The following is a 26,988-nucleotide window of genomic DNA, read 5'->3' as shown; positions in this document are numbered from 1 at the left end:
CACCTCCGGTAATTTCTATCCACAGCAACACCTGTAATACTTGCTGATCAATAAAGCCCTCATATCACTTTATCAAAACAGCTCACACCCTCTCTCTGAAACCCATATCCTCCAACCGTCTGTATCCAAACCAGGAACTGAAAACGCCTCATTTGGCTGACATTGTGTGCTGGGGAGTAATTTTGCCTAACCGGTATGTAAAATCATAACTGAAGTGCTGCGTGTGTGTGTGGCTGGCTGGCTGGCTGGCTGGCAGAGAGGACACTGGGAGGGGAGGGGAGCAGCCAAAAACAATCAAAATATCCTGGTGTGACTTTCCATGAAGGGTGTGCGAGTGAGTGTGTGTGTGTGTGTGTGTTAATGTGCGCGTGGGTGTGCATGTGCGTGTGTGCAGGCCCATATGTGAGTATACACGCCTTTCTATGAAGTCACTTTTTGGCAGACTGCTCTGCTGCTCAATGTGGTTCATTTGTGTACTATCATGGGTGAACAGTGCCCTCTTTGGTTGTACGGAAGAACAGCAACTCGAGCCAGGGTGAACAAGTGCAGGCAGTCGAAGGAGAATGGAGACAATGAAAGCAGAGAGAGGTGACACAGGTTGTTGTTTCACTGAAGTTAAATTAAACAAGACAAAAATTCAGGGGAGTAAGGGCAGACATTTTCCTCTCAGATTGGCCAGAATTACAAAATATCTAATATTTAAAATTTTCTATGACTTAATAAATGTAGCCTTCTTGCTGCACTGGTGAGCACCGAGTGAATTAACATTTGAGGTAATAAAATACCTACATATTTTATTGAAAAATTACTGTATGCACATGCCAAGATGCTCTCCAGTCACCAGTCTTTTTAACATGCATCCACTTTATATTCAATCTTAATCACCAAGGCTCTTGTTATGTAAAAGTCTACATGACATCATACAGTATTACATTATATTGATTTCAGGTTAATAACAGTGTTATCAAAGAACGGGCTTCATTGTATTAACATCATCACATAAGATCCTGTGTTGCCTTCAGGGGCTGAAAGTAACAACTTTTGAAACTATGAATGAGAATACAGAGTGTGTTTTTTTCAGAAGTATGACCTCATCCTGATATTGCAGAGAAGCACTCTTTCAACTTCCAATGAGCCAAGGCTGCCACCTAGAGGCCTACACAGGAACTGCTACTACGCCTCACACCAGGTGATGTCATAGTTTGGGAAAGAAAGAAAGAGTTAGAAGGAGACGAAAGAGGGACAGGGGAGGGCAGGGGGTGTGAAAGAGAGAAAACAGGCAGGAAAGATGAGAGAGAGGGAGGGAGAGAGGGTGATGTCATGTTTTCAGAGAAGTGGAAGCTGTCTTTGTCCAAACTCTCTTCATTAAACTCTGCGGATCAACACTGCGGATGTGTGCGACAGACACTACAGATATATCGTCATATGAAAGGCATAACATTCCGACTCACAAATAATACCTGCTCGAATTCCTCACGTTCAGTCTGGCAGAAGACGAGACACCACATCCTTCAGAAGCCCAATTCAGTCCTTGTCATTCCAGACTATTCCACTCTCTCCGATGCTCTCCCAACAATTTCATGCCATTCAAGACAATTGCATTGCATTCCATACTACACCAATCAAAACAATCACCGACTCTCCTGAGTGTAATCTCCCCTGATTCTGGCCATGACAGGCAATTTCTCCTTCCAACAATCTCACAGTGAAAAACAATGTGTAAAAACACACACGCTCAAAGAAGGAAAGGGGGCGATAGAAAGACAAAGTGATGCAGGAGGAGAGACAGAAGAGACAAAGATGCAAAAAAACAGAAAGGACAGATAAAAAGCGTAGAAGAGGGAGACAGAAACCAAACTAATCCTTTGGCTTTAACAGTGAGACACTGACCTTTAAAGTACTTTGTTGAGAGGGGAGTGTGTGTGAGAGAGACAGAGACAACAAGGCTGAAGGAGAGGGAGAGACAGGGAGAATATTCTGAGGCTTCAAATGTGAAGAGTATAGGCATCTCTCAGCTACGTAGTGGGATAAAACCATATCAACTGAAGTGGTAAATAACAAGAGGACTGTGCTTTTGCTAAGCTGTTACCTGAAGGACACACGCAGACACACAAACAGACAAGCTACTAATAAAACATGTATGCTTGTGAAGGCGCTTCATTACATTCACATTTACCGAGCCATAACTTTAACCTGTGTGAGCAGTGATCATGTTGTTATAACTGTGGTAAGCTCACAACCTGGATACAACCAAGTGTGAAGAGCAATACACACACACACACACACACACACACACACAGATAGTCAAAGACTGCAGCACCTCGTCAGAGCAGTGTCAGTCACAGAACAAACTCTTCCTTGTGTCAGCAAGGTCGACACACACTTACAAGCAGAGGCAGGTAAACAAGGTCCAAACCAAACATGAAACATGATCACACCCTCTTGCAAACGGATGGAGTCATGCAAATGACATGCAAAGACAACCTGAGAGCCATTAAAAACTACTGAACTGGTGACCCATTTTTCTTTTGACCCATCACCTTTTCGTTTTAGTGTCTTGAGGAATGATGGCTGCCAAAGACGCCCACACAGAACACACTTATTTGTTGTAAATTTCTTATTAAATTGTAGATAACGGTGAGAGGAACGACTTTTCTATGAGCACAGATATTCATACCACTATTTGCGAGTACTTCTACTGAGCTGAAAGGTAATGGAATTAAACTGCAGTAATATTATCTGAACACTGGAACCAGGCTCTCTGTGTGGTCACTGCACGGCCCTACTTTAAGGAGAAGAAAAGGACACAAAAACAAACCTAATCCAGAGATAAGAAAAATTCAATATCCATAACAGCATGTTTTAACCTTATTACCTCAAAGTGGATTCCATTACACCAACTTGAAATGTGTCTTTATCTGCTGAGGACCTTCAGACAACCAAAGAAGCCGCAGTACTGTAATCATATTCTGACACAGGCAGATATTTCTCATACAGACATCATGATGGGAATACAAAACAACTCTATAACTATAAACAGGTATTCGCTACACTCACATCCTGTGAGACAATTACCACTGCTACACTGAATGACATTATAGAAACAGATATAGTGTAAGATAATTAGCACACTGAATATCAAGCTTTAACACAGGCTCTTCTCTAGTGTCAAGTGACACAGGTTGTATCTAGGGGTGTAAGAAAATATCAATACACCTGAGTATCGCGACATTATGTTTTGTGACACTGCACTGACTCTCAAAAACAGTGTCAGTTTTTAATTAATGGTTTACACACAAAGATTCCTAGCAGTGGTTTATTTTGTGTTGTGTTCAAATCCCTGAATGCCACAGAGCAGTGTTAAAATCTATCTTAGCCTTATGACTCGAAACCTAGGAAACAACATATCGCTAACGTGTTACAGGGATTGTGACAAATATAAATGCAGGTGACTCTTCCACTCCAGCATAACAGCATATCACTGGTGTTTTACAGGGACAGTGATAAATATAAATGCAGATCCCACTGTTCTGACTCCGTAAAAAGTGAGCTTTTTTGACTCAGATTTTATGCATATTGTGGTGTGTCTTAAAATCCAATCAACACTGCCATCTTGCCGATACGCAGCCCTGGTTTGGATGTGTATGCCCTCGCTCAAGGGACAGAGAGAACGTTTAAAACAAAGAAAGGTGGAAAAGATAAAGAGATCAAGGGTCTAAACTACCAGATGAGGGGGAAACCATTGGCCTGTGTTCATGAGTAAATTGTGTTTCGTGTGTGTGTGTGTGTGTGTGTGTGTGTGTGTGTGTGTGTGTGTGTGAGCAAGAGAGTGAGAGAGTACATCTGCATTTTTGAAGTGTGTGATTAATGTCCCTCTATGGCTGTGGAGACCCCATGGTGAGAGAAATGCCCGAGGGGTTAATATTAACTCTCTCTTCTTCTGTGTGTGTGTGTGTGTGTGTGTGTGTGTGTGTGTGCATGTGTGTGTGTGTGTGTGTGTGTGTCTCCCTCATACACACACAGATGAGAAGAGCTAGTGCGCAAAGAAAGACACATAATGCAATATAAACACTCACTCTGCACACATATAGGCACTAAACAACTAATCACACGTAACTTGGCAAAAGAACTTTGTGTTCTTCATTACACACATGGGATCACACACACGTACGCAAACACAGGGAAACTGTTTGACTATCTTAAGATCATTTTCAACTGACAACCCAACACAGACATGCAGAAATAACATAGATCATCTATCTTTGTCACACCCTGCTTTGTCTGTCAGTCTCTCTCACCTGTGCACGCACGCACGCGCACACACACACACACACACACACACACACACACACACACACACACACACACACAGTTAATGCCACATGAAAGACCTCTGGTAATTTAGGCTATAATATGTCTGGCCCCCATGCAAAAGACATGCAAACTTAAGATGAAGGGTAGCACTAAAGTTCAAGTCAAATTTTTTTTCAACAATCTGAGACCTGTCAACAATGATGCATTTTCAGACGCATAAATCTGTCAGGACAAAACGTTTAAACTCCTGATGACCTAAAAATGATAGAGAACATCTCCTAACCAAGGCAAAGTAGTAATTTAACTCAGACCAGTGTCTCTCTCTTCCTTACCAAGTTGTTTTGGCCTAACAAAGTGTTAACTAATAACTATAGCAATGTCAGGTTATAGAGCAGATTTATTTTCCAATCAGTTACTGCTAATGGTTTCGGAAGGCACTGGCAAATGACGGCGCCCTGCATCAGATCAGAAAATATATTGTGCCGTTTAACTTGAAGGACTTGTTGTATTTTAAATATCATTATCCCTTTGATAAAACAATGTTAATATCTGTAATAATACACATTGACTGCTGTGATGACTTAATTAAGGGAGCAGATTCTCCTTTTTCAATATTTACATAGAACTGTTTCCACTAGATTCAACAATGTGACAATCAGTGTATATGTAAAGGCTTAAAACATCCATCTCCTGAAGTAAAAACAACAAAGATTCTTGAATATGTGAAATAACAACTCCGTTACACTATCTGACAAACACCAACACGTTTTGGCACAGGGCCTTCACCAGGCTTTACAGAATGGATGAAAGAACAGCCTACTGTATATTTGCACACACTACAAGAAGGCTTTGGCTTGGTTCTTGAATAGAGAGCAGACTCTACCAGTAAGTCCGCAAGTGTTGCCAAGTGGAATTTTCACATTTGGTCCTTTGTTACTTGAGGACCTAGTTGGCTGCACTCTTCCTTCCTGTTGCTATGTGTCAGCTAAACCCCACTGGTGAAAACTAGATGCATACTGGTACTGCATCAACATAAAAAAAAGCCTCATGAATGACCGTATAAGTTCAGTTATCAGATACCAGCAAATGTATTTGTACTCTGCACTGTGAAAGCCAAAGGCGCTTGATACAGTTTTGCAGGAAAAAAAGCCAGGCACCTACTTAAGTCATATTCTGCTTAATGTGTCTAGTTGAAAAGTAAGATGTAAAAGATGCTTGTCAGCTTTATGTGTTAACCAGCCATGGTGGCATGCAGTCACACTATAGTCTATTGTTGTTCCCAAATGTATCAGTATCTCAACTGCACCATATCATCAATCCTCTCAGGTAAGACTGGTTCTCAGTGGACGTCTTGAACCTTTCCTCTCAAGTACGGGAAGAATTCCTCCTAGTTTATAAGGATTGGATTTCAAACATCATCCACACCCTCACATTAAGTATTTTTAACCACACTCATTTGTTTGGTTGAGTTTGTTGAGGGCAGCACACAGCCTAAAGCTCAATTCAACATCTCCCACTGGAATAACGCACAAGATATAGCTTACTTTTAAAGCAAGACTGCCCCCTTGTGTTTAATAGTAATAATGACATCTGATACAAAAAAGATTTAATACAAAAATGACTACACAGTTCTATCATTCAAGCTGTTCCCTCATTCACTTACCTTCAGTCCATCAGTCTGAAGTATATCCACCCTTCCCTCTTAGTATTATTCTAAGAATATTTGGTGTTGTTATTCTGATTTGTGTTATTATTCACTGACTTCCTTATTATAAACCACCACAATTAAATCTCTTACCTGTCATCTTGTATCCGCTGGCAGCTAGCTGTCCGGCCATGTACTCTCCATCTGAGTTGTTATGACTGCAGCCCCACGTTTTCATCCAGATTTTTTGGGTGCCAGGGATCACACTGAAAATGAACAAAAATCAAATGTGTTCTTATTGAGATGAAAACAAAAAAATAAAATCTAAAGCTAATGTTGTTTTATGAATCTGCTACAAAACAGTGACCAAAAAATCAACTTTAGACTGAGACTGAGACCGAGACTGAGCCCGCCTCCGTGCAGGCTCTGGAGTGATCTGTTTGTAATATGAATGCAAAGCAGACAAATCACAGGATTTTGTGATAGTGGCTGTGATATCACATTTGGGATTTTCCCTGAAAAGTGAAAATAATCTAAAATAGTTTATCTAAAATTTTAATAAAATAAAATAATTTGAACTCTGTAATATTACTTTGAGAAGCCTCTTGTGTCCTGTTTTTACTTTTCCATCATTATTCATGACATGTGAGGTCCAGTGGTCACAATCTGTTCTTTCTTCATGAGATCTTTGTGTCACTAAAGAAGTTAAATATAAACAAGCAGCAGTAAAACACTGTATAACTTGCTGACTCTCACAGATTCCCCCAACAGATCCATGTAGTGCTGATGATACAAGATGGCAGTCACCATAACTGCCCAATGAATGAGCTACCTGTCAGCCCTTATGACTTTGTATTTACATATCCTGGTACATAACTGTGTGCGCATGAAAACTGACCACAACTAAAAGTCAACACTACTATCATTTTTTCTTGGTCCGGACCAAGTGTATCAAACTACACTTGTAAAAGAAAAGTTGCTGTCCTTCTTTCCCACATTAAAAAAAAATCATTAAGGAGCTGTATACGATATTCAAAGCCTCAATAAAGCAGCAAACAACTATTTGATATGTTAAGATATAGTCAAGTAATGGCGTCCCAAGCAGGGAATGTGAGCTTCTCTGTGATCTGCTGTGGTAGATGGTCCGGCCACACGTGCATATTAGTGCATGTGAGTCTGTGCGTGTATCCCATTGACCAGCTAATCGCCATTGCTCTGCACTGTGCTCCTATTATGGTTAACACTTATAACCGCATCCTGACACACTGTGGCAGAAAGGCATCACAGCACAAGCTTAACAAGCACCCACCAGGTCACCCTCACAATAACAGGGTTAGCTCTGTCAGCACTATTGCAACTGTTAGCACTGTTTGCACTTTTAGCTGCCAGCCTCCTGTTCAGCCATCTCAATGTTTAGAGCCATGCGCAGGCAAACCTGGCATGGGTTCTGTATCATAGATATGTTCTGAATGTTGTATACAGCTTCTCCTGTACAGTATGTACAAAAGCTGCATGAAGCACAATTATAAAAATGAAGTTCTGCAGTGCTTTACTTTTATACTTCTTTGACTAAACTGACATATTCAGTGTTAATAAGGAACTACCAAAATATTATAGTCACATATCCCACACATGTATCACAATCCATTTGATTAACTGAAAATTTTGATGTGAATACAGACTGGTTATAAAAGCTGCAGTTATTTGGACTCTTTGTTTTACAACTTCTAGATGACTAACAGGGAATAAAGCATTTACTTGCCCACCATCGGCCTAAAACACACTGTGTGCTGGCAATATCCCAATAAACTCACTCACATGCTGAACTACTGTACCACTATATCAAACATTTGACATACCTGTCAGCTTGGAGCTCCTCGTGGCTCAGAAGCTCTTTTTTCTTCCTGGACCTTGGTATGATACTCTTTCTGGCAGACTGTCTCTCGTGAGGAGTGGGGTCACTAGAGGACACCATGTCCTCGATATCTTCAATCAGAGAGTCACAGGCGGACGGCATGATGGTCTGAAAAACAGACAGAGCCTTGGTCAACACAGCATTATTATAAGGACTGTCTCACATATAGTGCAGACCTGTCAGTGGTAGACCCCGGATGGTGAAAATTATTTATGATGGCCAGATCATTTTTCCCTGTTATTACATAAATCACAGCAATGTAATAAAATAGAATAAAAAATAAAAAACAAATGGGAAAATAGTTAACTACATTGACAAACTGTCATTCCATTGATTATCTCTTCGTTTATGTCAAAACTTTGGGCAATGGGATAAGATAATGTATGACGTGATGGTGCCATTGAACTGCTGAAAGCAAGCATGAATGTTGAAAAGCTTCAGACTAACTACGAGCAGGAAAGGCAGTTTGTACACAAAACATTTTGACATGTCACATTAATAATGACTGAATTCCATTAAGCTGTTTTGATTTCAGGTTCCTGTTATTGTGCATGCTTCCTCACTGTTAACTCTCACTGGGACACTAAAATAGAACAGAGCTATCGTTAGTGGCCTCTGCTTTTCCTACTATGACAAGTCAAAACATCTGCTGTGAGAAAGGTAAATTAAATGAAAAGATGTTACATCACCACAGCAGGTTGGCATAGTACAAATAATGATTATTTATGTGTATAATTATTAGTTGGTTGATTATTTTGTGGGTCAATTAATTAGTTGTTTGGCTAATAAAACATCAGAGCACAGTGAAAAATGGACATCAGTGTTTTCTGATAACCAAGGTAATGTCATCAAGTGCTCTGTTTTGTCTGACCACCAGTCCAAAGCCCAAAGATATTTACTGAAGGTTACCTAAACGCAAAGGAAGAAGGACAAATCTTCACATCTGAGAAGCTGAAAACATTGAATTTTGTTGCATTTTCTGCTTGAAAAAACACTGAAATGATTATCATTAATTTCTATTGATTACTGCAACTCCATACTACACTATAGACAAACTAAAGGCATAAGAGACTTTATTGTCATTGTTTAAAAAAAAAAAAAAAAAAACCAACAACAATGAAACTTTGTTGGTGACTGTCAGTCCAGCAACAATAAGGAGGATAAGGATAAAAACTAGAACTATAATAAAAAACTAAGAGTATAAAAGTACGAACAAACGTAAACACAGTAAAACACCACACAGGTATGAACAAACCATGGTTGAATCCCAGAGTGGGTTATCTACAATATATAAATTCATTATTTTTGATAATAAGGGGACACTTACGATACAGTAACCTGGCATAATTCAAACTTATGACTAAAACTGAGATGCACAATGATAGTTTTTTGGTAGCATGCTGCCTCCTTATGGTGTTTTGTAGAGGTTCCTAGATACTGGTGGTAGTCATGCTAATAATGCCTGAGCCTGATGCCTCCAGATATATATTGCAATATTTGGCCATATGTTTGGATTTAGATTTCTGGTGTTGCTGCTTATGATTTTATGATGGTGATATCAGCATAATTTTGTAAGGTAGGACATCTTAAATTCATATAATATTCCATTTTTTAAATCCTACTGAAACTTAAGAGAATACATTACCTACATGATCAATGAAACTGACATCATGATGATCAGAGCAGAGCACCTGTGGCCACTGACACACCTGAGTTAATTAGGTTATCCCATATCCCAGAGACAGTTAAAATTCTAACATAAATTTTGTCATTAAGACCAATTTTAGCAAGTTAAGAGGCTTTTAGCTTTTCTTTTCAACTGTCCCCTCTCTTAGTTGGTGCTTTGTAATTGTTGTAGCTGTAGAAATATGTTTCATCATTCAGCTGAAGTCATCTTTGATTGAAAATATGCCACAAAAATTGATGAAGCTAGGGACAGACAGGGATAGCTAGCTACGTAAGCAGGTCAACATCCCAGCTGCTGAGACGATTATTTTATAAAGTTTATTGGCATTCATTTATTTATTACGTTAACATAGTGAAAACATAACCACTGAAAACCACTTAAATATAATTACTCCCTCACTTGGTTTGTCATATAAACTTAATTTTGCTCTCTAACTAACTAGTATAACAGTTAGTTAGTGTTCCCAATAACCTCCTGTCTCATACGCTGCTGCTGTTGACATTAAATGAGAAGTTATCTACATAATTATCAGTAACACTGTCGTTAATCATATTATCTGTTAATTAAATAACAGCTACGTTAACGTTATAGTAAACTATCGTTACCAGCCTGATGTAGGTCTGTATTTTCACCAGGTTTTTACCTAAAACCCGACCGCATGCACACGCTAGGTGATTAACATTAACACAGACTTAAACTAATGAGAAACACCTGGTAAAATTTGACAGACACCTAGCAACCTGTAGTGTTATTTTGTTGGGTAACATGGGTAAGCTAGCTAGCAGCTCGGCTAGCATCATTAGCTAGCCACTACCCACGTGCACTTGTTTTGGACAGGCAGACCTCCTAAGATACCGTATACATCCCTTACCTGTGTCGCAAAGTGGTTGGTAGTTCAAATAAATATAAATTCCGAGGAAAGAGTGTTTTAGAAATGAGAAAATGTATTGTTTACACCACCAAAACAGTTGTCACAACTCTCAGAGCGCCATACTTGTGCGTAGCTACGGTAGGTAAAGAGGGACAAAACACACGTGGGAATTTTACGCGAAGGGAGTTAGTCATTCATAACTTGAGCCCATGTTTTACTCACGTAAAATGAGGCATATTATAAAGCTAAGTGATTCATGGTTTGTATAAAATACAGGTTTATTTTTTTCTCTGTTTTAATATGCTTTTTAAGTTGCCGATATGTCTACAGAAGCCCATATGTCCCCAGTCTTTTACATTTGCCATGTACTTAACTTGTACTACAGTGCAAAAAGTCATCCCTGAAGACACAAAACATTTCCATATTCATATTGCCTTTATTCAAATTTTCAATTACAAACACCCAGAGTACAAAAACAAATCCATTTATCCCTCCCCCCCAAACAAATACAACTCATATTCCTCATTTGACAGATGTTAAAGAAACCTGTATAACTGAATAACACACATCAATAACATCAAATTAGTTTACCTTAAACATTCAACAGCACACCGATACTTTCACCCATGCGTTCAAATTGCGTTGTGACATTACAGCTCTTTTTTTTCTCTGGCCTCTGGAAAGAGGCAGCAATATATCATAATTTTACAGTCAATTCTTTCCTATGAAATAGTTTACTTTTCACATAACCATTACAGTATATTTATTGATCAGTATATTGTATTTGGTAACAGCTTAAGAATAACCATAGGAAAATAGCAGGAACAACAGTGCCGGTTTAATCCTCACTATAGTTAACACCACATTTAGCCTAATGATACTTTTCTGTAAGGTCTAATCACACATCAGAATCACGCATTAGAAATGAAGGAGCTGTCATTTTAAGTCGCCCGTAACACATTTTTCAGACTCACTGGCAATGACACGAGCTAAAGCGGTGCAATAAAATCTTCAACATTCCATTAGAAACCCATGAAAAGGTACAGTCTTTCCAAAAAATCATGTTTCCATCATGTAAAAGTGGATAAAATATCGTGACCAGATTCCGGTCGCTTGAAATAGATGGAGGAAAATATAATCAGCTATGTAAATGGTCTTAGAAAATAGCACAACTGTGGTTTAGTGAACCAAATGGGGGAAAAATATTGAGCTTGGTTTTTCCATAAATACATATAAAATACACTGATATAAATATGCCTACAGGGAAATTGTGTTCGTCAATCTGAGCATTTCTGTGCATTTAAGTCAAATTTAACATTTACTTACAATAGCAGCACTAATTACGCTAAATTATGCTGACTAAGAAACTGTTTCTCCTCAGCTGAATGGGTGAAGTTCAGGTTATCAATTGTGGTTTGATTTTACATAGTCAAAAAGATGCTTCAACACACTTCAATACTCTCGGTGAAAAAGAAATTGGCAGAAAAAAAAAGTGTCAGACTGCCTCACATCATTCCAAAAATAAAACGGACACACGGTGTCACAGAAGCAAACGCCCCCTACACACTTCAGCAGAGGACACGAGTCACTGATCCTGGTTCAGTGGTGTACACAGACATAGCAACGTCTCCTTATGGCCAATAAAGGGCATACAGGCTAACTGTGAAAGAGTGACTGCATGTGAGTCGAGTCTAAGAGATGCTCTGCATTTCACAACAAAAAGACAACGAAATAACTAAATAACTTAAAAGGGAAAAATTTGAAAACCGAAAAAAATTGCGATATTGCAATGTATCTGCTTTTCTACCTATCACATGCGCACCCCATGGTTAAATTCAAGATGCAACAGCATGAGACTGGTTTAAGAGCAAAGGCAAACTCGTTATATTAGGGAGTAAGTGGAATCTCGCACACATTAAAAGAGAAAAGTGCGATGTATTATCCAACATCACATCTAAATAATACAAGGGTAATTTCTATGACAAAAGGGGAATTCAAAGACTCATACACACTATGGCATTTACCTCTATGCCCTACTACTATTGTCCAACATTAAGTGAGAGGTAGCCTACAGTACCTTGTGCACTGAAAAATTTAGAAAACTGTACATCAATTTACACATGGCAGGCTTACTCTTCTAGCAAGCTTGATCTTTGACATTACTCACACATGCTGCACACGCAATTACTCAAGCGCACATCAATCAGGTCAGGGAAAAGTTTACACTAACAGCAGCAATTTCACCTGCAGCCGCAGGTTTCTCGAGATTAAAAGCCAGGGGGTTTCAGACGAGATGTTTGCGTTTCGGTATTATCAGGGATGTCATCGAACACAGGAAGCTATTAGAAGTGAAGAGCAATGGTGTTTCAAATACCAAAACTAAACACAGCCCGACAGCCCTAAAGTTCATCAAGTCCTCCAGCTGGCTTTTCTTGATTAACCACTGTTTGAAGCCTCAGTGGCCTTCCACAGCGTTATCACCAAGCCTAGTGTGAATCGCGGCTTGTTGCACTGAATTTGATCAATTCATAAAAAGACGTCTATTTGTTATTTTTAGTCCTTTTGCTTGTTTTTTTTAAACATCCTGTTTATGGAGGGGAGGATAAAGCCCTTTACATGCTGAAGCCTAAATTAGTGGCTATCTGGTCCCTTGTTGCTTAGGTGACCGTGATATCATTAGTTAATTCTACAATATTAAAATCCATTAAAATTCAACACTTATTAGACCTAAAAAGACGAATACGCGCCTATCCTGTCTCCTACACTGCCTTCAGCACACACTGAGTGGGCAGTGTGTATCCATAATTGGGTCAAAGCCAAAGTTCACTGATTAGCTCAAACCACAGTATAATTTCACAGCACACAGTCTAAGTGAGGAGGCATTCGGGTAAGTTTGGTTATGGCAGCTTCTGCTGATGGAGGCGGAGGGGTTGACAGGCAAAAAGCAGCAAGAGAGTGGAAGTCTGGGTCCTGATTTCACGACTATCAATGAGAGTGTGACTTAGAGATGATATTCAAGTACGCATATCGTGTGTGCTAAGGAGCCGGACAGGTTTTTGTTTAACCCCACATTGCCCAGGTATGATGGCTTGTTTTGTGTGCACATGGGTTGTGTGAAGTTAAACATCACAATATCTGTTCCCATGTTGAACACCTTCATATTCAAACTACAATTTTATATTACTTGTATAGTTTGATGTTGCCCACTTGATCATTAGCTAACAGGCGAATCAGGTAAATAGATAATAAAGGTCCCTTTTGAAATGCACCAACTAAATCCTTTTTAAATATGGCCGATATAGTGCGAGAAAGACAAATTTTGTGCAAGGGGATCAAATTACTCGCTGCAAGGCATGCTGTGAGTATTTTGTACAATTAAAAACATATTGTACATGTGTCTCCTTCAAGAGCATTTAGGGCCGGTACACATGCCACCTTTTTTGCATCTTCAAATTTATTGTCGTCAGTCTAGACGTGCAAAAAGCGCACCCAAAAGCGAGAGGCATTTGCTCACAAGTACTCCCAGGTGCCTGCTCAACATCTGTCCCATGGACAACATACACACCTGGAAAACATATGAAAAAAAGATCAGCTTCGAACTTGGGGTTTCTGGTAAGGAGGCAATGGTTGTTTAGTAACTTTTGGCGCAACCTGCCCCTGCGTCCATGAAAGCTAGCACAGAGCAAAACCCAACACTCAACCTCACGTTTTCCAGGCGGTCAAAGAGGCACGTGGCATGTGTCCCAGTTCTCGGAGTAGACTGATGTAATTTCATTTCCATTTTGCCTATATAAATGGATTATTACCATCATGTACACATGAACATCCCTGCTGCTCTCAAAACGTCTAGTGCTTAAATGTACAAAATACTCACACTCTAACACAGTACATAACCTGACAAGTGTCTGAGCGGGCACAGAGACAAGACAGGTGACCAGAACCTCAGCCTGACTAACCTAACCATAGGATAACAACTGTGGTCATGAATGTTGTGTGTCAAAATTGCCCTGTCTTCTTTTAATATTCATTTTAGTTTCTAAAATGTTCTACATTTGAACACACAAAATGCCTTCTTAACAGTCAGCAGTGTAAGCCTTCAATCACAGATCATTGGTGTAACAGAATGCGATCATTAAGGACCTCCTCAGTCCCCACAGCACTTGGCATTAACACATCTGGATGAATTTTGGCACCCAACAAGAAAATGCATCACTGGGAATACACAGATCAGCCTGGCCCTTTCCTTGCCAAAACATAGTTGCATCTTCTTCTCAGATTTGAAAGATCCTTACTCTTGAACATTGGACTGGTGTCTGTTTTTTGGGTGATCATATCTGTGCATCTCAGGTGCACCAACACTTGGATTTTATGCTAAACCCAACCACGATGTGTGTTAATGCCAGGTGTTGTGGGGGTGGCTTCATCTGAGCTCTTCTGTCTTTGTTGGTCTCTGTACAAGTGACGTGAACGTTGCATCATACAGAGAGGTTGATATCCTTCCTGTCCCCATTTATTCTCACCCAAACAGGTAGCAAAGGCTTTCAGATGTCCTCCAACACCCAGCTACACTGGAGGCCTTACATAGCCTGAGACAAAGAGTAATGGATATGTCTTCACACTGACCAGTCGTGTCTTTGTGTGAAATCATGCAAGGCCTTTTATCTCTCACACCACAAAAGGAACACGTCATTTAGTCCCACTGGGACTAAAAAAAGAAAGCTCTCAATGATTCCCTTCCATCTATTTAGAATTGGCTTCTTCTAACTACACGGTCAGTCACAGGCATCAAACCCCTCAATGATTCTCCATCTCTCCCATGCACCTCATCTGAATCTCTATTACCTAATGCTAGCTGCACAGGAAATCATCCAGGCCGACAGTGGGCATTTTATCAAAGTCACAGGCATCAAACAAGTCGCTGATTCCCTGGTCATCTCCCAAACCTAAAAGGTAGTCGTCTTGGTCCAGAAGAGGAGGCCCAAGGTTTAAGAAAGGCCCCAGGGCCGAAGGGATCTGGTCTTCTGTCTGCTGGAGAAGACTGGTGTAAGGGGACGAGATGGGGGAGAGAGTAGTGACGGAGACTGCTGAGGAAGAAGAAGGTGGAGGCAGGGAGGGGATGGAGGAAGTGGCCATGCAGGCAGGACCTGTGAAAGAACATGTAATCAACTTGTTAGTATCTCTGCATTGCAAAGGAACCATGACCACACACTGTGGGTCAAATGAGCAGCCATGTTGACCAGTGTGATGGTGTTTGTTGCACAAGACTCCTTCTAAACGTGGTTCTTTTTTAGGCAAACTAGGCTAAATAATACATGCATACATTATGATATCACGTTAATTGACGAATGTCAAACATGAAGGCATACAATATTCTGTTTTATTTTTTGTATAATTGCTCTCACACCTATGTACACAAAAATTATAAGTCTGCCTTTTAAGCCCATTTGGACATCTATTGATGCCACGTACAAGGCTGATATCGGGTACAGCAAACACCTTTGTGCATCTTTGCAAATCGATGATATCAGAGTTAGGTGTAAGGTCTCCTGTAGGTTTAACCTTGGGGTTAAGGCAAATATTACATTCATAAACAACCTTTTTTGGTAACAATTTTGCTAACTTGTCCAAAAAGTGACACAATGCAGGCTGACAAGAACAGGCATCAGGCACGCAACACTCTGTGTGATGCAGGACATTAGGGCAAAGTCTCCGCATTGCACAAGTTAAGGAGTCTGCTTGTTGCACTGGGGACCAAATTGAAATCTAATCAAAAGCAAAACTTTATTTTCTTTGATTTTAAATATGTTTACATCGCTGAAGTAGCAGTGAATCAGGGCTTGGAACCACAAGTTGCATGGACACAAGCAAGTTTACAGAACAAAACTTATATCTGGCCAGGTGCATGGGAGCGTGTCACCCAAACCAATGTTTATTCTTGCACCAGTTTAGCTAAGTGTTGCACTGTCAGCTTTGCTATGCTAGTCTTAATAAGCTGTGGGAATTGTTTCAACATTTTCAGCCACAGTAATGGCATTGCCAATCAGTCTGAGCAAATCATTACACCTAATGACGATCAATCCTGAAACTCCTCATCTGGCACTACGAGCAGTTTAATTTTCAACATGTCCAAAGTGATGCAGTCCATGACTAAATGGAGTACATCATAAACTAATGACCTAATTCCCATCAGTCTCAGCTGTGCTTTGAGCTAAAAGACCTGGTGAAATGAGAACTACATTTTCCCAGTCTTTTCTTTTCTTGTAAAGTGATTTTAAATGTTTGATGACTCATCCTGCATTCAGGGGCAAATACAAAAGTTCACTCAATCAAATGAGACTTCGCGCGAGGAGAGAGCCACACCAGTCATAAAAACCACACTTGACTATTTGTGGGTTGTAGCTAATAGAGAAATATGGAGAGAGGTAAAGAAAGATAAATTTTCGTTTTCATTTCCTAAATAATGTGACTTGCGTCTAATTCATTCATCTCTCCCTTGTCCACCTCCTAATTTAACATTAGGGGCACGTTCAGCCCTGATAGAGCACAGCAAAGCATCTATTTAAACGGTGTAAGATGTGTTTCTTATCTTCAAAGAGAAAGTCAGGTCTCTTCACGTTAAAAACTGCTGCACACCTTTGTCTATCTGGGACAAACCTTGAAGGACTTTGAGGAAAGGCGAGTTCCCATTGATGTCCATGCTGCCGTTTTTTACAGGACTTCTGGGGTCGTTCTCCTCATCTGGGCACAGTAGGACTTCTATAGGACCCTTGGTGCTGGTCAGATGGACGGACAAACTCTGCAGAGACAAAACAATTTGTTGACTGCACTTAATAAGAAGGATAAAAAGACTTGATTAAAAGATTAAAAACAAAATTCAGCCTCCTTTCCATACGCCCTCAACTTGTGAGTTCACACCAGAAGTACTGGAGTATATACATTTAGTGGTTTACCTAATAAACGGCTATCTCGGTGCAAACTGATACACTTCACTTTTGCTATAGACCGTCACACTGCTTTCGGGTATTTTCAGACCTAGAGTTGTCTTGCTTTGGTCAGAATCAGGGACTGTTTTTGTTACAAAGTTGCATAATGTCCTAGAGTTGGTTTGTGTTCTCACAGCAGCATTTACAACCAGATAAAATGCCTGTGCGATAAAGGTGCTCTTGATTGCTCAGACTTTCCATGTGGGAAAAATCCAGGAAGTAAACAAAACGTTGAAGAAGAGTACACTTGCAAGACAAATGTGACACTTTCTAATGTCACAATGGAGGGACAACTACGTGGCTTAATTTTAGTGTGGTCATCGTGTACTATAGTGCTTGCATTGTTCATTCTGGGCTAACCATACAGTTTGAAAACAAGGAGCGACTCCAACTAGAAAACAATGTTTTGATGCATTGGTTTCATGCCCATATTAAGGCAGTACAACAATGTGTCATGTGACTGCATTTGATTCAGATCGAGGTCGGAATTTGTTCTCACCACAAACAAACCGATCCAGAGATTGTTTATAACCTTAACGTGACCACCTCTTCAAGAAGGTCTCAGTCCAGTTGTTTTGGTGAGCACCAAAGTGCGATTGCTGTGTTCACACCCGCCCAAACGAACTGCACTTAGGGAGCAAATGAACTTGAATTTGATTGAACCGAACCAAACAGGGCAGGTGTGAAAGTACTCTTCGTCACCGTCATCCCCAAATGCCTGGTAAAACAAATCAGCAACACCAGCTGCAGAGGGGTCACTGAACCCAACTCCAACCACCACAGCATTAATGTCAGATGAAATGCCATGTTGATCAACAAGTGACTAGATAGATTTGGAGTGTCTCTGCAAACTGTTTCTTTAAGGGAAATACAAGTCATAGGTCAGATGACAAGTGAGCAAGAAGCACAAGTTTTGTTATCTGGACAAAAATGACAGATCCAGCCAAGTGTGTTTTTGTGCTTGTACACATACCTCATCAGGGTCTGGCACTTCTAGTTTGGTATCTGTGGGAGCTTTGACGACGATAACAGTCTGGTCTCTGAGGGTTCCTATCTGTTTGATGTCTTGGTATGTTACATAGGCATATGTGGAGACGAAAGGTTAGGGAAATAACTCTACAATGACACTGCATGTTAAAGCTAAACATTCATGAATATGCAAACCTCAGAACTGCTGAAGTGATTGTTGTACCATGCATCTAAAGTTAGATGTATTGTTTAACATTTCAGGCAACATAATGTAAAACAGATCTACTTTATGTGGCATACGTGTAAAAGATAAGATGATTTGTAAGAAAAAAAATCAAAAGAATCTAAGAACTTATTTACATGATGTTTCAAAACTAAAAGTCGCTGTGAATCATTTTACTTCTGGATGACATGTCGACGAACAACAAAAGGATATTTCTGGTTGCTCTGCTGCTCGCTCATGTGTCTCATATCCAGGGTGCATCTCTGGATGAGTTGTTCGAGCCTCTGCTCTTCTTCTCCCAGTGCCGAAACTTCCGCTGTTAGCCTCTGTCTCTGGCTCAGTGCCCCCTCTACCTCCAACAGACTACAGCCCCTGTGAGGGAGTGAAGAGTGAAAAGAGTGAATTAAAATAGATTTAGTATTGACTCAGGAGCTTCACTTGCTGTTATATTACTCTCTTACTGGCTTCAAATATTTGATACAGCAGCTTAAACAGTGGAAAAATGTGTCTAATCACTGTTTTCTTTTAATTGACATATTTTGGTGGCATAAGTTTTTGTATTTCAAAACTTATGTGGTATTTTGGCTTATGAGCAGATACTGCAGAGGATATCATCAGATGCAGAAGATTGTCAACGAGCAGCCACCCGGTTAATGTAAATTCAAACAATCCCTGTGAATTCTGTGCGACCGTTTTACAATCTGTTCCACAAATTCGATCACTCATTGTAGTTTCCTCAGTCAAAGCAGTCACCCACATGACGTCACCAAACTCACTTCCTTGTTTCTGGTTGTGAAGATGCAAATATGTGCTACACAAATGTCTTTCATTCACTGGCAAAAAATACTGCCAACATTATACAAGGCAACTCCCTGATGTTCTACACAAAAGCAGGGCTGAACTGTTTTGCACTACAGCACCGTTTGCACCAGTAGTACGGTACAGTTCAGTGCTGTATGCTTTTTTTCCCCATTTCTACTGTGAAAAGTTGTGGATGGTACCGATGGAATAGTTCTGTACCGTCCCCATTTTTGGTCCCCCCCTCTGTTGGGGTACCTAGCACACAGATCTGGTACTAAAAGGTGGAGCTGTGAACACTGCAGTCCGTTGATTGGTCAATAGCAGACAGTCACTCTGCTCAGGACTGAGTTGTGGCTGGTTTTGAGGCTCATGTAACCACTGTTCATACTGTGGAGAGTTTTACATATATTAGTAAACTATAACTATAAAATTAAAGGATGTTTTGCTGCCTCTCGCAGCAGCTGGAGTTGGGGGAGAAAAAAATTAATTCTCTGGGCCAGCTGCCGGCAACTTTTAAGATGGAACGTTTACTTGTTATGTTAATTAATGTATGAGTTGACAATGTGAATCCATCTGCACACCTTAAATTTTGACAACTTTGACCATTACTTTTATTGTCTCGTTTTAGTAATGAGTGGATCTTAAAGCGTTTAAAAAGTCTATACTAATTTTGTCTGGAATGTGGACAGCATATATTCTAGTCCTAAAGCATTGCGGAGCATTTTTCCTGTGGGCAACAGCAAAACCAAATCCCTGAGCTTGCCTTAGAAGGACTAAATGCACAACCCCACTATTTTTAAATATCACATCATGAGAGACTCTACCTGCAGCCTGTTTTATTTTGTTCTGAAAATGTCGCTGTGTAACTCCATTCTGTGGACTATAAACGAAGTGCAGACCGATAAAGGGGGGAATACAGTGAGTGCTGAACGGAGCAGTGAGTGACAACAACCCCACCCACATTTAAGAGTACTGTTTGCAGTGGAAACACTAGGGTCTAGGCACCATGTCTGAAGGGTTACTTTTGGTTTCAAAGGTGAACATGGACAACAGACACATCACAAAGACAGAGGCTGCTGCACCCAGATCTACTGCAAGTACTGAAAGAATCAAGGTGAGTGTAATTTGCATGATTAGTGGTGATGCAAGTGTAGTATAAATAGCAAAGTCAGAACAGTGCAGTTTTGTTCTCACTGGAACAAGGTGCCTTCAATTTTGATGAAAAATACCAAAAAAGAAAAAAGTCACAACTATTTTTGCGATTTTTCATTTGCTCAAATTGAAAAAAAAAACCCCACCTAAGAATGTCTAGCAGTTGTTTTTAGACGACCTGCTATGAAATCAGGTATTTTAAAAAACAAAAAAAGAGCTTGTGAAATCCTAGAGGGACTGACTTTGTAACCTACAAATATCTCCCGTAAGTCACAAGTGAATTACAAATCACAACAATGAAGAAGGTCAGAGTATTGAAAATGTTTTGTCTGTCTTAGAATCAGAGCGATCTGAAATATTTTGGCTGTTAGATGCTTTCTCACAGTCATTTGATACCAGATTAACACCAACAATTCTTCTCTGGATATTCCAAAGTTTAGTGACTGATACGGATTGAATTTCTTTCATCTAAATTTAGGACTTCATTATATCCTTGACAGGAAAAATCTGAACCTTAACTGAAAGAAAACAGAAATAAAGTATGTAATCACACACAATAGAAATAATGGTCACAAAATGCATTCGTAGGCCTTAAGTGGTAGGCACGGGTGCTTCAGGCCTATTCCTAGACTGCATGTGCTCTGAGTGATTACTGAACAAATGAGGGTATAATTAAATGTGCAGAACAGAGTGGAGCACAGTCAGGTATCCTCATACTTTGATGTGGCAACAGCCTGCATGCAGCCACCTGCCCTACCGTGCTCTACGAGCCAAGAACACTTTAAAACCTGTTTATATGCGAAAACCAATCTGAGATTATAAAAGTTTCTAACTCCAAAGCAACGAGAGAGCTCACGTGATGGAGGAGGCATGGAGAAACCAAGAGAACTGGAATATGTCACGTTATGTTCTCAAATGTCACAGAGTGTTAGTGGGTGCTGGGGTCCAAACGTAAGATAAAATATACTCTTAAAAAGGTGAAAAACAAGTGTTTGATTAATAGAGTGAGGCAGAGTGACCACTTACATCCACTGTATGTTGTTCTTTGATTTCTTCTTGATGAGGTGAATGCCTTCTAGTACATTGGTGATATCATACAGCCGCCTTTTCTGTACCTGGATGTAAGGGACACAGGTTGCATCAGTTACGCATTCAGTGGTTGGTTTAACAAAACCTTACACAAATATACAACCTTTTCAGTACTTTCAGCAGATATATTTGCCTAAGATGTCCCCCATCCATTTTCTCGACCCTCCCTTTTATTTCTTCGTGACCATGCTTGGAATTGTTCACCAGTTTCTGATGCATTTCTAACAGGATTTAAAAGGGAAATGCATGCACCAACGCCCCCTTTCTTTTTCTATATACCATGAGTTTTTTTTCTGTCTGATCTGAAATTACCTGTAAGGTTTCAGCAGCAAGGTTGAGGTCCAAGACGCCATCAGAAGACTGGGCAAGAAGGTCCACAAACTTCTTTGTCAACAAGCCCAGGGAGGTGTCATACCTAGTCTTCTCAGGAGGAGACTTGGGTGCTATGGAGGAGGAAAAGTAGGAGGAATGAAGGAGAAAGGACAAATATATTTCAGGGTTAGACTTGATGTTGGATTTTTGCAAGGGAAGTAAAACATAAAACTTCCTAGTTACAGTTTTTACTTGGTAAGAGGAAGCCCAAGTAAATTGTGTTTTTTTTCTATAATGAGGGAACGTCAACCCTGTCACAAGACTCCTTTACTCAACCTGACTTCAAAAAAGCAGCAGGGGTGTCAGGAGAAGTTAATAGTATGTACAACAGTACAAACACAACCACCCTTCAATGTATCCAAATTAAGTGTGTCGTCCATTTGGTACACTGGTGTTGCATTTTGTACTGATCTATATTGATAGTTTAACAGTTGAAGTACATTACAATATAGGGAAAACAACTTTTTTAAAGTCAGAAAATGTTGGCGACAAATGACTCAGTCAGTCATCATCAGCTGGGAATGTGTGATTTTCTTGAAGACCGAATCACAAGCTACATTACAGGTTGAGCAACAAGTTGAAGTTAACTTGAACTTTGATAATCACCAGCTGTAAACGTTTTAGTATCAATAACTCTGTGTTGATAACATCAGTTACTTTCATCACAGGGTTATGGCATTTTAGGAGCACATGGCCACAGCATGTCTCACCCTCCGACACATCCTATGGCTGGACTCAACGATACAATACACTGCTGCAGTGACCATACATCAGGAACACAACAGCTCGGCAACAGGTTTTGTTTGCATTTCAAATTCCAATGATATTCTCTTTCGGGAGAACGTACAGGACACGCATGCAAAGAGTAAACGGAAAATCAAGCCGGACCGTCGCGAGAGGGCATCTTGTTGATTTTTTTCCAATAGGTTGAGCCCAATCGTATGATTATCATTTGAATTAGTCAGGTAGCAATTAGGAAGAAAGTATGTTTTTTTTGTTTGTTTTTTCAAATGTGTATCTGCAGGACACACATGCAAAAGAACTGAAGCAACTTCATGTTTTTTGATGTGCATTCTGCGTTTCAGCTCCTCTATGTCCTCCTCTGTTAAAATACAAGGATTACAACTCAAACTTTTATATTTTGTCATCTAGCACATCACTTAGACACCACAGTGGCAATTACTATTAAGAAAACTGAAGCCACAAAGTAATCCTAAAAAAGAGTGTGCTGATGCTACTACTAATACGTCCAAAGTGCTAACACATGTAGATACATTTCAATGCTTTGTTTAATGACAAGACTATTATCATTTAAATGGGTTTGAATGAATGCTGAATGCTCATTGTTCTCATACATCTGTGAGATGACTCTGGTCATGAGCTCAGTTAAACTCTACTGCATTAGAGCGAGAATTAAGTGGTTCTTTAACCCTTGATGATTATGTCTCGACCATCAAGCTGTCCGATGTGTTCAGCCCAGTGAGAATCTTTTATTTCTGTTAACAGTTTGAAATTGCTGCATCGAGGCCATGCCTCCACTTGGTGTGAACCGTGCGTCACACAGGATGACCCTGGATTACTGTGCTATAAAACTATAGGTGACATGTACAAACATGATGGCGGGGGGCTTCTTACTTCTGGGTGTCTTTAGCCGTGTCCCATTGGCCACCGCGGCCCCTCCTCTGCCTCGTGGAGTCCTGGTTGGTTCCGACTGGTACTGGTGGTCTGAATCATCGAGCGCCAACCGCCTTTTTGCCTAGGGGGACAAAAATATACCATTAACAGCACATATGGACATTTTGGTAATGTGGCAGGCATCTCATCTTTGACGCCACCAAAAATGATTGGTGATGCAGCAAAATACGTCGCTACTTTCATCTTATGTGTCTCCAGTCATTTTTGGTGTTCTGAGGCATTCACAACTATGTAAAAGCCACAGAAATACAAATGAATTATTTAATGAAGTAATGAAAAGTTTATAAATTGATAAAGACAGTGCACTTGCTAAACAAATTCCAGTTTTAGGTTCCTTCTGATCTTTGAATCTGAGAGGACACCATTCTTTTGTCTTTTCCATTTCAGCTGTGCCATCATCTGAGGTGGAGCGGTCAAAAATAGCTCCAAAGACAAGATGTTTTTCGTCCAAAATCCAGAGTATAATAAAGACTCTGTCGGTCTTATGATGTTACGTAAAACCAGTGGTTGTGAATTCTTCTTCTCTGAACATATTAGCCAACACAAACCCACATATCTAAAGCGTGAGTCACATCAGTGGGTTCGAACACACTGCCGCAGAGTCATTCCAAAGGAAACCAATACAAGTATACTTAGAGACAGAAATTCCCATAATTAATCAAGACACTAGATGTGACCAATAAGAGAGCCCAACCTACTGTCCATGAATGTACAAGTTTACTTTCTGTACCCTATTCACCCATGTTTTATCTTTAGACAATAACGCTCCTTCTGAACAGCTGTTTTGGGAGCTTAATGGATATAATCTCGCATTTTAACCACCTACATCCAGCTTCATCTTTAGTCCAAAGTCAGAGGTTGCCAGTATCTAACGTGTCAGAATCAATTTCTTCTACTGTATGGTGTAGCTTGGCAAAGTTGTGCATGTTCATTAGCTACTATTTCAGCAATGGTAGCCATTTTAAATGTCTGCCACCTCACCAGTGTAGTACTTTACATGTTTAATACCACTTAGACTGTGTTCAACATCCCAGGCCGTTTATCCTGTAGAACCATTTCTGAACCACATTTGCTGTGTGGGGGTTTTTTCCCCATCACCAGCCTAAATTGGTATTCTAGTCATCATTACTGTAACATGGCATGGTGGCTTAGTGAATAGTCTCTTCAACCAAGGAACCCTTAGACTTCTGTGTTGGCTAGAATCCATCCTGTTTTTGTCTAAGCAACACACCAGTACCAGGGTGCTGGTGTACTGCATTCCCCTCTCTCAACCATGTGCAAGGGAATAGTTAACAATCAGATCTATTATATATATTATGCACAGTAAACCCCCATATTTAATACTTTATCTAACTTAATCCAGCCCAAGTCTGAGAAAGAATAATATGCCCTCTGTTGACAGTCAAAATGTCAGCCATTTTATATCAGCAAGCAGCTCCCCTCACCCCCTGCCTGGTCATGGCTACAGCCTGAGATACACAGGGTGGTTTAGTTCATGAAAGATGAATAGCCAGGAACAAACCAACACCCTGAAATGCTGCTCAAACTATTTAGTGTGGTTTGTGCAGGTTGAGAAGACAGGAAACGTGCAATCACTTCTACAGCAGCAAACTCGAGTTTCACTTTACTTGGCAAGAAAAGGCACCGTAGCGTTACACTTTATTTACAACAAAACAAGAGGGACATAAAAACACTTGTGCAAAATTAAGGTCAACGCCGACAACGAGTAGTGTTGTCCTGTAATGATCAATACTGCTACTAGCCTGGAAAGCTAACACATTTTCGAGCTTCATCCAAGTTGGCTTGCATCTTCAGAGGCGACAGGGAGACATATCTATCGAGTAGTTTCAAAACTCAAGTGAAGCTGTAACTACGTATAAGCCTATGTATTTGCAAGTTTACCCACTCGTGTCTTGTTCGAAAGCTAAAAGACAGCTAACTAAGAGCCAAGCAGCCCAACAATCCCCCCCAACCCCCCAAAATTAGGACACCAACAGCAGCCACTAGGCCACCGCTAACGTTACTCATCTCTTACCAATATTTCCATCTGGCTGCAAGGGTGAAGCGGACTCAAAAGCACCATGAAGTTAGCATAGCACGCTACTAGGTGACATGTCTACGTCTCTGTGGACGTAAAACTCACTTAAACTCGACGTTTGCTCCCCTACAGCCAACATACCATGTAACCAACCCACTTGGGTAACTTAGCTAGCGGTAGTTAGTTAGCCACCTCGCTAGGTTGAGGGAATGCCCTGGCTAAGCAGCTAGCGTTAGCTGCCCGAACAACAAGCTCGGCTAGCCTAGCAAGCTAACATTTTGTCGTGTTTGTGGCTAGTTGTAGCAAGCCAAACATGTTGAAACGAGCTGGTATAGAAGATTACCGGCGGTCTCCCCAGAGCGGGTCGTTGTCCTGCTCCGTTTGCTGCAGCTTGTTGTGGAGTTGTGTAAATGTTGTTTATCTGAGGCTCGGATAAACACACATTTGATGTCTGTGTAACGTTGCAAGGCGGTGGGGTGGTTATTATTTGGATATAGGTAGCGTTGGATTGACCGGGGTTTAAACGATCCGTGAGAGTTGTTAAAATGATATTATTGTCCAAAGGAGAGCCCCCAACCCCCGCTAAAATCACTTTGTCCGGAGCCGAGGAGATCCCTCTTCTCATCTTGCGTATTCGGGGTAACCCCTTTCTTGTCTCTGTACTTTCAAGCCCGTATGGCTGCTAATCCGCGGCAGTGGAGACAAAAATAATCAGACCGAAGTGAAGATGAAAGTCTGATTTATCGACTTTTGCAAAGTATTGTTCCTTAAGAAAGTGCATTTAGGCAGATGCAACGGATTAAAAAGTAGCGCAACTCTCGTTTCCCCCGTCTAGAAATGGCTTCAGGAAACGGCCTGATGAATGAAGGGATACGGTTTACGCGCTCAAGAGCCCTCCCGCGAAACTCAGATTTCCCGGGAAATTTTCAAACGGAATTTACATGCCACACGCTATTGGTCCCTCAACGGACAGTCTCCACCCACATTACGGCCGTGTCAGCCAATGAGCGCTCACGATTCCGTGCGCCACGTGTTCATTGGCAGTTGTAAACAGGCAACGTCACCTGTCACGCCTTGCGTGTTCCCTGACAGGACGCTAAGTGGCGCAAGCGACTGACTATAATACAGAGACAGAGAGAAGGGAAATTTCCAACCTTTGACATTATGTTCAGCCCTTTTCTTGACTTCATTTTAATGGGCCTTGATACATCAGAATGACGAGATTATTTTAGGG

General features: G+C 40.5%; 2 protein-coding genes across 3 annotated transcripts in view; both read right to left on the bottom strand.

Annotated features, from left to right (window-relative positions):
- cdkal1 (CDK5 regulatory subunit associated protein 1-like 1) overlaps positions 1 to 10,570 on the bottom strand; it is a 287,467-nt gene extending 276,897 nt beyond the window's left edge. Inside the window, exons 1-3 of the mRNA XM_049584408.1 lie at positions 10,433 to 10,570; positions 7,819 to 7,982; positions 6,113 to 6,225 (exon numbers count right to left, since the gene is read on the bottom strand). Coding sequence (XP_049440365.1) covers positions 6,113 to 6,225; positions 7,819 to 7,976 — 271 coding nt within the window. The 5' untranslated portion in view covers positions 7,977 to 7,982; positions 10,433 to 10,570. The remainder of the gene's footprint in view (positions 1 to 6,112; positions 6,226 to 7,818; positions 7,983 to 10,432) is intronic.
- Positions 10,571 to 10,857: 287 nt separating this feature from the next.
- Positions 10,858 to 26,616, bottom strand: LOC125893559 (transcription factor E2F3-like). Of its 2 annotated transcripts, none has more exons than XM_049584292.1 (8): positions 26,098 to 26,616; positions 23,657 to 23,777; positions 21,962 to 22,092; positions 21,587 to 21,675; positions 18,821 to 18,979; positions 18,389 to 18,503; positions 17,087 to 17,228; positions 10,858 to 15,576 (listed from the first exon to the last, which is right to left on the bottom strand). In XM_049584292.1, exons 1-8 carry the CDS (start codon positions 26,377 to 26,379, stop codon positions 15,281 to 15,283), a joined length of 1,335 nt encoding a protein of 444 aa, XP_049440249.1. In that variant the 5' UTR covers positions 26,380 to 26,616; the 3' UTR covers positions 10,858 to 15,280. The 2 variants fall into 2 exon arrangements, with proteins under 2 accessions (XP_049440249.1, XP_049440250.1); XM_049584293.1 differs by lacking the exon at positions 26,098 to 26,616 and adding an exon at positions 25,752 to 26,053.
- Positions 26,617 to 26,988: the final 372 nt, after the last annotated feature.

Source organism: Epinephelus fuscoguttatus, linkage group LG8, assembly GCF_011397635.1.
Source record: "Epinephelus fuscoguttatus linkage group LG8, E.fuscoguttatus.final_Chr_v1".
NCBI classification, from domain to species: domain Eukaryota; kingdom Metazoa; phylum Chordata; class Actinopteri; order Perciformes; family Serranidae; genus Epinephelus; species Epinephelus fuscoguttatus.
Note: the sequence above shows the minus strand (reverse complement) of the source record. Positions and strands in the feature narration are given on the sequence as shown.

What these genes read in the sequence shown, in the direction of transcription:
- LOC125893559 (XM_049584292.1), bottom strand. Translation starts at nt 26,379, where the DNA reads ATGAGAAGAGGGATCTCCTCGGCTCCGGACAAAGTGATTTTAGCGGGG. An exon ending in ACGGCTAAAGACACCCAGAA is followed by an intron (nt 22,093 to 23,656) that starts GTAAGAAGCCCC and finishes CCTCCTCCATAG; the next exon opens with CACCCAAGTCTCCTCCTGAG. An exon ending in AAGTGCCAGACCCTGATGAG is followed by an intron (nt 17,229 to 18,388) that starts GTATGTGTACAA and finishes TTGTCTCTGCAG; the next exon opens with AGTTTGTCCGTCCATCTGAC.